This window comes from Musca autumnalis, unplaced genomic scaffold (genome assembly GCF_047663935.1).
Source record: "Musca autumnalis isolate F117 unplaced genomic scaffold, ASM4766393v1 scaffold_3, whole genome shotgun sequence".
Classification (NCBI taxonomy): domain Eukaryota; kingdom Metazoa; phylum Arthropoda; class Insecta; order Diptera; family Muscidae; genus Musca; species Musca autumnalis.
Window position 1 is genome coordinate 59,749,327 of NW_027411866.1, and position 12,987 is coordinate 59,762,313.

At 35.5% G+C, this 12,987-nt stretch overlaps 1 protein-coding gene across 2 annotated transcripts in view; it reads left to right on the forward strand.

Annotated features, from left to right (window-relative positions):
• Window positions 1-12,987, forward strand: part of parvin (beta-parvin) — a 73,548-nt gene that overhangs the window by 29,721 nt on the left and 30,840 nt on the right. For both annotated transcript variants that reach the window (XM_073979039.1, XM_073979040.1), the window contains exons 2-6: window positions 930-1,019; window positions 1,094-1,248; window positions 1,303-1,419; window positions 6,725-6,909; window positions 6,969-7,327. In XM_073979039.1, the coding sequence (XP_073835140.1) occupies window positions 930-1,019; window positions 1,094-1,248; window positions 1,303-1,419; window positions 6,725-6,909; window positions 6,969-7,327 (906 nt within the window). The remainder of the gene's footprint in view (window positions 1-929; window positions 1,020-1,093; window positions 1,249-1,302; window positions 1,420-6,724; window positions 6,910-6,968; window positions 7,328-12,987) is intronic.

Genomic DNA, 12,987 nt, shown 5'->3' on the forward strand with positions numbered 1-12,987 from the left:
CGTTTGCCCTACGTATTTCCACGCATTTCGCCTAAAACGCAAGTCGACTTTTTTGACTTTCGATGAAAAATTTTAATATGCTATATGGTACATTCATTTATCTTCAGGGATATGTTAGGAATGCAATCAAACATTATAAAAAGACGAAGTAAATATGTGTGTGTCTGTATGGTTACTTTGCCAGCAAGAATTGTCCAGCAAGAACTTTCTCGGAGTAAAGAGTTTTTATTCTCTTTTGCAAGAAAAATGTAACAAGTAAACAGACCACCTTCCCTGCAAAAACCAGCAAGCAATCAGCTGATTTGCCAAAACAGAACAATTAGTCCGCAATTAAAGGAACCAAACATGCAAAAATTTTGTATTTTATTGAAACTAAAAAAGAAAATTACCCGAAAAATTAAACCTTCCATTTTGCAACTTTGTTCTCCAAAACAACAGAACAATTTCCACAATAAAATTGTGTCCAATTTGCACAAACATAAATCACAGAATAATTAAAAACAGCTGATTAATTGTTTGCAGGAAGAAGAAGAGTTGCAAGTGCTTGCTAGAAGAAATTTGTCCAGAAAGAATTTGCAAACTCAGTAAAAGAACTGTCAAAATATCACTCTCGAATCGCTCTCTTTTGCTGGACTTTTGTGTTAACAGACGAATTCCAGAAACAATTGGTACAAATTGTTACAAATCTTGGAGTAACCAGACAGACCTATTGCTTTATTTTATTTACCTTCTCCACAATGGGATTAGGCCAGACTATTTTAAAAAATCAAAATTGTAACAGCTATCCCAATAAAAAACGCCACCAATGTTGTTTTATTATATATGACAATTGTTCTACAGACTGCACAAATTGCTAGGACGTAGGCCAACGTGTTATTATCTTATTTTAAACTCGAAAAATATAAACATAATTGCATTAATATTTTTAGTTCAAAAGGTGCAAGAAGAAGGAAAGCATGCTATTGACTCGCCCGGAGCTCCAAGTCAGATTGATATACCACCGGAAGATTATGCTCTTCGTAAGTATTTTGTATCTATTATAAAATCTTTTATTTTGAAAGAAAACTAATTGTTTTGTCCTAATATTAAAAAGGTGAACATGAACAGCGTACTGTAATAGACCCGCAATCGATGAATGACCCCGATGTCAGAAAACTTCAACAGATTTTAATTGATTGGATAAATGATGAATTGGCCGAACAGCGTATTATCGTTCAAAGTATTGATGAAGATATGTACGATGGACAGGTAAATAACATAAATTAAACTGTGACTTTTATAAACATGGGTTTATTTTTAAAGGTTTTGCATAAGCTTTGGGAGAAGTTGACAGGTAAAAAACTGGATGTACTGGAAGTTACGCAGTCAGAAGAAGGGCAACGTCAAAAATTAAATATTGTTCTGAATGCTGTAAATCATGTAAGTAGTGTGCACTTTGTGCACCCAGAAAGCCCAGGTAATTTTTAATTTGGTGTTCTAAATACATTGCTGTGAATGTAGTTGAAATCTAATCACATTTAAATCTAATTAATATATTTTGACTATTAAATTAGTATTCATGTTCGACTTTGTATTGCTTCAAAGTTGCTTAACACAACAATGCACTTTGGTCCCAAATCAAAAGTTTCTAGCCAAATTATTTCAACGTCCTTTTTTTATTGAAGTTGATTATTATTTATAATAAATGTTTAAAAATAGGAATTTTAAAATCTTTAACCCAAAAATTATCAAAAAACCGTCAATATTCATTGAGGAGGGAAGTCCGTTGTGTGGGGCCTAAACCAAAACATTGACATACATATGTTAATAATTGTTAATAATTTTTGGTACGAAGAAATCTTACCTTCCAAGAAAACAAATTAAATCAAATCGGCTAGATTTGGGGATGGGCGCTGTGCCACTCGGAGGCTTTCCGGCCCATTGTGATCATCCAAAAAGTATAGGAAAAATAGGGTTGGAGTAGAAGAAGCCTGTAAGATAGAAATGTCCGAGAAAAGCAAAGTGCAAAAAGAGAGAGGTGTTAAAAAAATAATTTAATAATTAAGTGTCATAATTCTTTGGCTCATTCATCAAAGAAACTTTAAATTTTCTGAAAAAGCTGACATATGGGTGGTTTGATAGAGACAGCGATTGCTAGACTTGTTGATTGCGATTCTCGCCCAGCCAGTTCTTCTGCCTTCTCAATTAAAGAGACCCCAACTATGTTCTGCTCTTTAAGCGATAGTGCTCCGATGTTATGAAGATATGTATGAACTTGTTTTAATTATGTAAATTTCCTTCATTATTTTTAAAGTAAGACCAGCTTAATCACAGATTTGTTGTTTTCAAATTTTAAAAACAACAAGTTTTTAAAGTGGGTTTAGTTAAAATTGATTTACTTTAGGGAAGGGCAGAGAAGACTAGTTTCGTCCAACGCCACTTGGACTCATCAGTTCCCTTAGTTCTTTGTATTGAAACAAAGAACTCTTCCCCATTTTATGACGACCCGACGAATTCGTTTAAATGCGAATTCAACAGAAACATTCAAAAACTCTCGTAGCCGCATATGCAAACCAAATTAACTACTTACTCCCACTGTCATGCGTCTCCACAATGCAGAGAATCATCATAGCTATTTTGATAGTTTGTCGAAAATAACAACAAACAAATCGTCAACGTGCTGTGTGTCTATTTTTAGATTTACTTTGGCAGTTTTGTTGTGATGTGTGTTTACTTCATTATTATTAAAGTAAGACCAGGGCCCTATTCCACGAAACAACTTATCGCTTTTCATTTTGCACTTATCAAAAAGTAGTTATTTTGAAAAGTGATAACCCTTTTTTGTTCCACAAAATTACTTTTCAATTTCCCTTGCACTTAGCAAATTTGTCTATCACTGTTCTTTTAGCACAGTTGTTGTGCTCTCTTGCTCAATTTTTCCGCCATCTTGGTAAATCTCTCAGTTCTCCTGCAAAGCGTGAATGATATTTGTTCCACAGAACCTTTTATCATCTTTGCATTATATTTTACTTGGCAATAATAAATAAGACATGTAAAATTGAGACGAGCGAAAATATGAAAAGAAACTGGTATTATTAAAAGTAAATAAAATAAAATAAAATAAAATTAAATTAAATAAATTAAATTAAACTGAAATAAAATAAAATAAAATAAAATTAAACAAATAAAATAAAATAAAATAAAATTAAATAAATAAAATAAAATAAAATAAAATAAAATAAAATAAAATTAAATAAATAAAATAAAATAAAATAAAATAAAATAAAATAAAATAAAATAAAATAAAATAAAATAAAATAAAATAAAATAAAACAAAATAAAATAAAATAAAATAAAATTGAATAAATAAAATAAAATAAAATAAAATAAAATAAAATAAAATAAAATTAAATAAAATTAAATAAAATAAAATAAAATAATATGAAATAATAATAAAATAAAATAATTTTAATAAAGATTAAATAATAATTAAATGAAATAAATTAAAATAAGATCAAAATAAATCAAATGAAGTAAAATAAAATGAAATAAATTAAAAAATAAATAAAAATAAAACAATATAAAATGAAGTGAAATAAAATAAAATTAAGTGAAAAAAGTGAAGTAAATTGAAATAAAATAAAGTTAAAAAATAAATAAAATAAAGTAAAATAAAACAAAAAAATTAAGTGAAATAAAATAATCTAAAATAAAATGAAGGCAAATACAAATAAAATAAAATACAATAAAATTAAGCGAAATAAAACAGGTATAAAGCGTTATGTTCGGCATAGAGTAATTAGTTTTCTTTCTCCACAAAGTGTAGAAGTTACTTGCAAAATTATAACTAATTCGTTCTAGAAATGTATCTAAAAACCTTAAAATAGCTGAAATTGGTACTGCTATATGGGGGCTATAAAAAAGTAGACCTATATCCATAATTTTTTGTAGAGAGAGGCTATATGGGGGCAATAACAAAGATCAACTTCCAACTTGATTTAAGACACGTGTGAACAGCATTTCACCCCCCTATCTCAACTCGTTCGGAAGATAGCGTGATAACAACTTAGAATTTTACGCTGATCAAAAATATATGTATATACCTTATAGGGTCGTAAATGATTGTTTTGATGAGTTACAAATGAAATGACAAACCTAATATACCCTCCATATTATGGTGGAGGGTATAGTAATAAATAAAAATAGTCTCTCAAATAGAGTTTAGTCTAAATGTAAAATCGAGAAACATCGATTTGTGAGTTGTTCGCAGGGTGGAAGTTCGGAATGGGGTCGTTCGTAGGGTGGAATTTCGGATAGCGAGAGTTCGAAGTAGGATGGTTGCTTCAGAGGGTAGAAGTTCGGAAAAATCTTTACAATTTCTTGTCATAACCGTGTTTTCACTATTTCCGAACAAAATCTTGCTTTAACAATGTACATTGGCAAAGAGAACGTTTACCTCGCAAATTTAAGGCAAACTTATCAAAATTTGATCTGCAAAATCAAAATGCGGAGTTTTCTGTGGAACGAAAGAGCAAATTTTTTTGCAAAATCTTAGCAAAATACGCTTTGCCGTTACAACTTTTCACTTAGCAGAAATAACGTTTGTGGAACAGAAATCAAAAAAAGAGCTACATTATTTTGAAAAGTAAGCAAACTCACTTTATAATTAGCAACTTATCACTTATCAAAAAATAATGGTTCTGTGGAACACTTAACTTTGAGCATTGTCAAAAATATTGATAAGTGCAAAATGAAAAGTTGATAAGTTGTTTCGTGGAATAGGGCCCAGCTTAATCACAGATTTGTTGTTTTCAAATTTTAAAAACAACAAGTTTTTAATGTGGGTGTAGTTAAAATTGATTTACTTTAGGGTTTAGGCAAGGGCAGAGAAGATTAGTTTCGTCCAACGCCACTTAGACTCATCAGTTTCCTTAGTTCTTTGTAGGGTAAGTGCACCTAATGTCGGCAACTTTTGAATTTGAACTCAAATAATTAAAAATTAAGAAAACAAAATAGAAAAATAATTTAAAAAATGCTTCAACAATATTGTCAGCTAACTTTATATAAAATTTCATTGAGCTAGGACCAATTATTATATCGAAATTTAAGTTTTTGTCAGTGCGGGTTTTTCACCACAACCGAAAATGCATGTTTCTTAAGAAAAAAATTGTGGAGATGTTAACCTTATAAGCTCTGTAATTATTTTAAAATGAAGAAATTTTCCACAACATTTTTGTTATGTAGGTAGAGAACAGTTAAAAGAACACTTTAGAAAAAGAAATTTTTAAAAAATATTTATAATTGTGCAGTTTTTGCTGATGCCGACTTTAGGGACCAAAAAATATAAAATTTGCCTGAAGTCGGCATGGGGTTATAAACATTGATTTTTATCGATTACTTTTAGCTAAAAATTATAAGAAATACTAAAGAAATACTTTAAACGCTAATTAATAAAAAATAGTTTCAATTTGAAAGGAACTTTAGCGATTTTAAGCAATATTAGCCATGATTTGAAGTGCGTACGTTGTGGGGTGCCGACAACTGGGTAATAGATGCCGACTATTGGGTACGAACTAATTTATTTAAACAATATGTTAAAATTTCCTTATTTTTTGAAGTAAAATCAATAGAAATGTATATAATAAACTAGAAATGTATAAATACCTAATGCTTAAGCTATTGTTCTTTCAAATATTTAAGAAAAAATGTAAAGTATGCATTTTTTCTTTATTTAAATTTAACATGCCGACTACTGGATCATATCATGCCGACTACTGGTGAAAAAGCAGTATTTTACTAAAATTGTAGTTTTTGCATGTTGAACAGAAATAATCAAAAAAATTGTTTATATAATCTAAAACTACACAAAATAACGAAAAAATTTAATTTGATTGGATATTTAGACTCGGAATGACATACGGCTGAAGATGCGAGAATCCTTAAAGTGCCGACTACTGGTGCACTTACCCTATTGAAACAAAAAATCATCTCCATTTTATGACGACTCGAGTTCAAGAATAAATGTTACAGACGAATTCGTTTAAATGCGACAAAACAGAAACACTAAAGCACTAAACCCTTGTTGTTTTTAAAATTTTTAAAACAACAAATCTGATTAAGCTTGTCTTACTTTAAAAATAATGAAGTTTTTTTCTCTTTCTTTCTTTCTTGTGAGTAACAAAATAATGAAGTAAACACACATCATAACAAAGTGAATCTAAAAATGTAAATTTCGTATAAAAGTTTTTTACTTTACAATTATCTTAGAGTGCAAATCCCGAAATTTTTGAAAAATTGTCCCTTTAGACATCCCTACGTGGGAAATTTACATTTTTATGTTTGTGGGTTCCACCGTGGTGCAATGGTATGGACACCCGCCTTGCACGCTGAAGGTCGTGGGTTCGATTCCCCGGCCAGGCAACATCAAATTTTCAACGTGACAAAAAGAACTTACAAACAGGTTATAACACTGAAATTTTGTAGCTGCAGTAGTTGTATTTACCCAATATTTAAACTTTAAAGCTTTTTATAGCTTCAGAACGCACAAACAGGTTAAAACACCGGCATTTAGTAGTTACAGCAGTTGTATTTATAGATGAACAATTCTTCTGGGTTTTACGATCCAATAAGTACTGTAACTGCCAGTAAAACTAATTAAGATCCTCCTGAGTTATATTTTTTCAAAAATATCAAGAATTTTTTACTCATTATTCCTATTGTATATTTTTCTTTTTTCAAATTTTAGACTCTGGGATTTCACCAAAAAATACCAAAATGGTCTGTTGAAAGTGTTCATTCCAAGAATATTGTTGCCATTTTACATTTGCTGGTAGCCCTTGTGAGGCATTTTAGAGCACCCGTACGACTTCCCGAAAATGTTTTCGTAACAGTGGTTATTGCACAAAAGAATGGAGGAGTTTTGAATGCCCAGTAAGTACCAATACCAATTTATTTCCTCTATAAATTGTACTTATCATTTTATATTATAGAAAATTCCAAGAACAAATTACTTCTGAATACGATGATGTCGGTATGCGTTGCGAAAAGGATGCGTTCGATACTCTGTTCGATTGCGCGCCTGATAAATTAGCTGTCGTAAAAAAGTCTCTCATCACGTTCGTGAACAAACATTTATCCAAGTTAAATTTTGAAATTGCCGACCTCAATAGCGATTTTCGAGATGGTGTTTACTTATGTCTCTTGATGGGTCTACTGGGAGGATTCTTTGTGCCATTGCACGAGTTTCACCTCACTCCACAAGACACAGATCAAATGGTAGCAAATGTTGCATTTTCATTTGATCTTATGCAAGATGCCGGCTTGCCAAAACCGAAAGCTCGTCCTGAAGGTAAGATATTTATGATAATTTTGTCATTACTACTAGATTATTATTCATTGTCTTTGTTCAATATACAGGCTTTTACCAATATATACAAATGAGTTAGTTTCATTTATTTTCTTTACTCTTTTTTGTGAATTGTTGTAAAGAGTATTTTGGTATTTTTTTTCCTTTCTGTTAAATTTAATTGATAGCATGCCGAACTTACCACACAAGACAACATCATATTTTTCAGGGTGGTCAAAAGAGGTTCAAACGTTTTTGTGTACAGATACATAAAATTAAATTCTTGTATTTTGAAAAACAAAAAAAAAATAAATTTGTAAAACAACAAATATGAGATTAAGCTTGACTTACCTACAAATAGAAGTAAAACACACATCTCAAAAAAAAAACTGCCAAAGTGAATCTAAAAATAGACACACAAAGCACCGTGGACGATTGGTTGTTGTTATTTTTTGACAACTATCAAAATAGTTATGTGCGTTCTCTGCAATGTGGAGACACATGACAGTGGGAGTAGTTAAAAAAAAAAAAAAAAAAAAATAGTTATGTGCGTTCTCTGCAATGTGGAGACACATGACAGTGGGAGTAGTTAATTTGGTTTACATATGCGGCTACGAGAGTTTTTAGGTGTTTCAGTTGAATTCGCATTTAAACGAATTCATCGGTCACACTTATTCTTGAGCTCGAGTCGCCATAAAATTGGGGAAGGATTCTTTTTTTCAATACAAAGAACTAAGAGGACTCATGAGTCCAAGTGGCGTTGGAGGAAACTAGTCTTCTCTGCCATCCCCTAAAGTAAACAATTTTAACTACATCCCACTTTAAACTTGTTTTTTAATTTTTAAAACAACAAATATGAGATTAAGCTTGACTTACCTACAAATAGTAAGTAAAACACACATCTCAACAAAACTACCAAAGTGAATCTAAACCAGTAAGGAAAGGATTAAAGTCGGGCGGGGCCAACTATATGATACCCTACACCACTGTGAATAGGTAAAATATATATGGGAGCTAAATCCAAATGTGAACAGATTACAATATAATTTGGCACATATATTTTTCTAGAACAAACACCGTCACACATTCCAAATTTCATCAAAAATAGACATACATAGCGTCTTTGGTGCATCAAATACCTTAAATCGGGCGAAAATATATGTGGGAGCTATATCCAAATCCGAACCGATTTCGATAAAATTTGGCACACTTATTTCTAGACCAAATTCCGTCACACATTCCATATTTCATTGAGATCGGACATATATAACCTCTTTTGTGCACCAAAAATCGGTCGAAAATTTATATGGGAGCTATATCCAAATCTGAACCGATTTTTATATAATTTGGCACATTTATCTATAGTCTTAATTCCGTAACACATTCCAAATTTCATCTAAATTAGACAGATACAGCGTGTTTGGTTCATCAAATACTTCAAATCGGCCGAAAATATATGTATATGGGTGCTATATCCAAATCTGAACCGATTTTCACCAAAAGAAATAGGCTAAAAAGTCTAAAAAAATGATGTTCCCCAATTTTCAGCCAAATCGAACAATAAATGCGACCTGTACGTTGCGAACGGACGGACGGACATGCACAAATCGACTCAGAAAGTGATTCTATGCATATCCATAGAAGGAACTATGGGTCTATCTCTTTTCCTTAGGCATGTTACATACAAATGCACTAACACTAATGGGGTTGTTGGGGTTGATTTTTATTTCGTAAACATACCTGATTAATCAACCCACAGGGCAAATTAAGATCAGCTTCTGTGTTATATGTAGGTTAGGTTAGGTTCAGGATGCGCAGCTGCCATGTTGACAGCTGCTCCACTCGGAGACCTTGAGGTCCATTGTGATCATCCAAACTATTAAATTATTTGTGTTGTAGAGGTGAAAGATGTTGTATTGATGTGTGGTCTGGGCTATTTGATTGTAGATGCTGGATATGGCTATGTGTGTTGATATTGATTGAGTTGTAGATGGTGATGATATGTAACTGATGTGAAGATAATGGTGGTGTGGAGGACAAGTGATGTGGTGCCTGTTGTGTATAGAGCTATGTGGTGCTGTGTGACTGTGGGTGATGATATACGTCTGTTGATGTGCTGTGCTTATAGATGGTGGTGATGTGTAACTGATGGCTGTAGATGATGATACGTGGCTATTTAGATGATGATAGTGTATGTGGAGGTATTGGTGATGTGGAGGACAAGTGATGAGGTGCCTGTTGTGGATAGAGCTGTACGGTGCTGTATGCCTGTTGATGATGATATATGTTTGTTGATGTGATGTGCTGTGTGGGAGGAAAGTGATTAGGTTGGAAAGGTTGGACAGGAAGGGAAGCGGAAGTTGGTATGACAAGAGAGAAGAATAAGAATAATTAGAATGATTAGTGACTATATTGGAGAAGTCAGGTTATTTAAAGAGAGAAGATGGTTTAGTAGCTAACTACGATTTAGTTACTAATGGTTTTAGGTCTGTGTTGGCCTGCCCCAGAGCATCTTAAGGCTCTTGCAGTAAACCACCAACACTGTGGGGTCAATAGAGGCGAAGTAGGAAAGAGATTCAATCACATGTACACCAAATAGTCTATGTCTTTTGACCATCAGTCTAGGACATCTGCATAGAAGGTGCTCGATTGTCTCCGTTTCCTCCTCATCCTCACATAACCTACAGTACTCAATGTTATTGCCATCCCACTTGCAAGTCATGGATCTTATTCCGCAGTGACCGGTTATTACCCCCACAGCGGTTCTGATTTCTGATTTGCATAGCGAGAGGAGGGACGAAGTTCTACGCCGTGAGATAACCGGCCAGATTGACTTAGATACCTTACAACCAGGCACATCCTGCCAAACTTTAACGGTTTCCTCTGCGTAGAGCTTACTGAGTTTGTCGAGGAAGAAGCAGAGAGGTGGCTTGACACTATCCTCTACCGTGAGGTCCGAGGATTGGGATCCTCTTCTAGCCAGTTCATCAACTATCTCGTTTCCCTCAACATTGCAATGCCCTGGAACCCAACAAAACCTAACAACTATGCTACATGTTTTTAAGAGAGACCTGCATCTTTGAACAATCCTGGATTTAATACTGTATGACCCTAACGCTTTTAGGGCAGCCTGACTGTCCACGTAAACAGTGACTGCCTTATCTATAAGGTCCGTCATTCCCACTATTAATTCCAAGGCCTTCAAAACCGCAAAGACTTCTGCCTGAAAAACACTGCAGTTGTCATTAAGCTTATATGAGTTCCTGATGTCTAATTCTTCACAGAACACACCAGATCCCGTGCCTTCCTCCATCTTCGACCCATCGGTGAAGATCGACAGGCTGTCGGGAAGTGGTCTGCCTCGTGTCCACTCACTCCTGTCGGGGATTAGTACGTCAGCTGTGTCAAAGTCCAGGCTTGATGAGATGTAGTCAGTCTCATCTCCCCTGGCTCTTAGTCCAATCTGGCTACAAAACCGCTGTAGAACACTAGCATGTCCAAGATGTGAACCACGCCACAGATTTAGCTCTTTAAGCCTCAAGGCAGATCATGAAGCTCGATACTGTACAAGTATGTCCAAAGGCTGGACGTTCAGTATGGCATTCAATGCAGCCTGAGGGGTGCTTCTTGCTGCTCCAGTAACGAGTACTGACGCAGCTCGTTGCACAGTAGCCAATTTGGACAGATTGGAATTATTGCCTAGGGCATGCCACCAAACGAGACAACCATAGGTCAGAATGGGACTGACCACTGTCCTATACAGCCAATGTATTACATGTGGTCTGAGGCCCCAGCTCTTTCCTATGGAGTTCTTGCAGGAATAAAGTGCGATTAAACCCCTCTTGGTGCGCTCCTCCGTGTTCCTATTCCATTTTAGCCGATGGTCCAGGATCACTCCCAGGTATTTCGCCTCCGTAGAAAGATCCAATCGCACTCCATCCAGCGTTGGCGGCACAAATTCGGCAATATTTCTTTTTCTGGTGAATAGTACCAGCTCAGTCTTCGCAGGGTTCACCCCAAGACCATTGTGGTGAGCCCAGCGAGAGAGCTTAACCAGCGCACCCTGCATCAGTTCCGACAGCGTCGACAAGAATTTTCCACTGATTAGAAGGACCACGTCGTCAGCGTATGCTACAACTTTAGTCCCTAGTCTATCAAACTCCTTGAGTATCCCATTCACTACTAGAAGCCACAGCAGTGGAGATAAGACTCCACCTTGTGGGGTGCCCCTAGTGACTGACTTCCTTACGGAACTCTCTCCAATACTGGAATTGATCAGTCTGCTTTCCAGCATTCTGTCAATCCAGTTGATTAAGATAGAGGGGACACTCAGAAGCTCTAGAGAAGAATGGATGGATTCAAGCTTCACATTATTGAACGCTCCCTCTATGTCTAGAAAAGCGGCCAATGTGTGATCCGAGTTATCCATGTTCTTCTCTATATAACTCACTACCTCATGTAGCGCTGTTTCCGTCGATTTCCCCTTCATATAAGCATGCTGAGAGCTGCTTATAAGGTCACAATTTATGTACGATCTGATCTCCAAGTCGAGCAGCCTTTCTAAGGTTTTTAATAGAAAGGAGGAAAGACTTATCGGTCTGTAGTCCTTCGGCAACGCGTGGCTTGGCTTCCCAGCCTTGGGGATATAAGTCACTGTTACCTCTTTCCACAGTGCCGGTACGTGCGACAGCAATAAGCAAGCCCTAAAAATAACCTTCAGTATGGTGATCAATACCGGCGGTGCGTTCTGAAGCATCGCCGGAATGACACCATCTGGGCCAGGAGATTTGTAGGGTTGAAAAGTGCTGATCGCCCAAGAGATCCTTGATTCACTTATCAGCCTATTGACGAAGAACCTCTCGTCGGGTGTATAGGTTCTGTTCGTTTCCGAGCTCGGATACGAAACAGCGTCCTTGCATCCCGGGAAATGAGTCTCTGCCAATAGATCAAGAGTCTCTAGAGCAGAGTTCGTCCACGTGCCATCATTTCGTTTGATGCTCCCAATAGGTTTGGGGTCCTTTGAGATTACCTTACGAAATCTAGCCGCCTCGTTTACTCCCTCTATCGACTCACTAAAGTTAATCCAGGAGTTTCTCTTAGCTTTCCTGACCTCACTTTTGTACTTATTGAAACTGTTCTTATACAGATCCCAATCCGTACTAAGTTTGGTCCTGTTCGCTTTATTATATGCTCTCCTGCTAACCTTCCTGAGGTTAGCTAGATCTTTGTTCCACCAAGCGGGCTGTGTTCTCCTACCTGGGTAAGTTAATGGGCATGTCTTTTCATAGCAATCCCTGAGAACATTTGTGAGATCCTCAACCCGTCTGTCAACTTCCCTCTCTGTGTGAGGTTCAGATATTTCACACAGTCTTGAAGAGGCCATGGAATTGAATTTCTCCCAATTAGTTCTCCTGGGATTCCTATGAGGTTGTTGCCGTTTACTTCCACTCGGGACTCGAAAGTGTATCGTCCTATGGTCCGAAAAGGAACATTCCTCCGATACTCTCCAGTCCGTTATGGAAGTATCCTCCATATTTGTAAGGGTGAGGTCTACTACCTCCTCCCTTACCCTATTCTGGAAGGTGGCCGTATTTCCCCTATTACACACTCGTAGATTATTAGTTAAAATAAAATCGAATATGGACTCACCTCTCGTGTTAGTG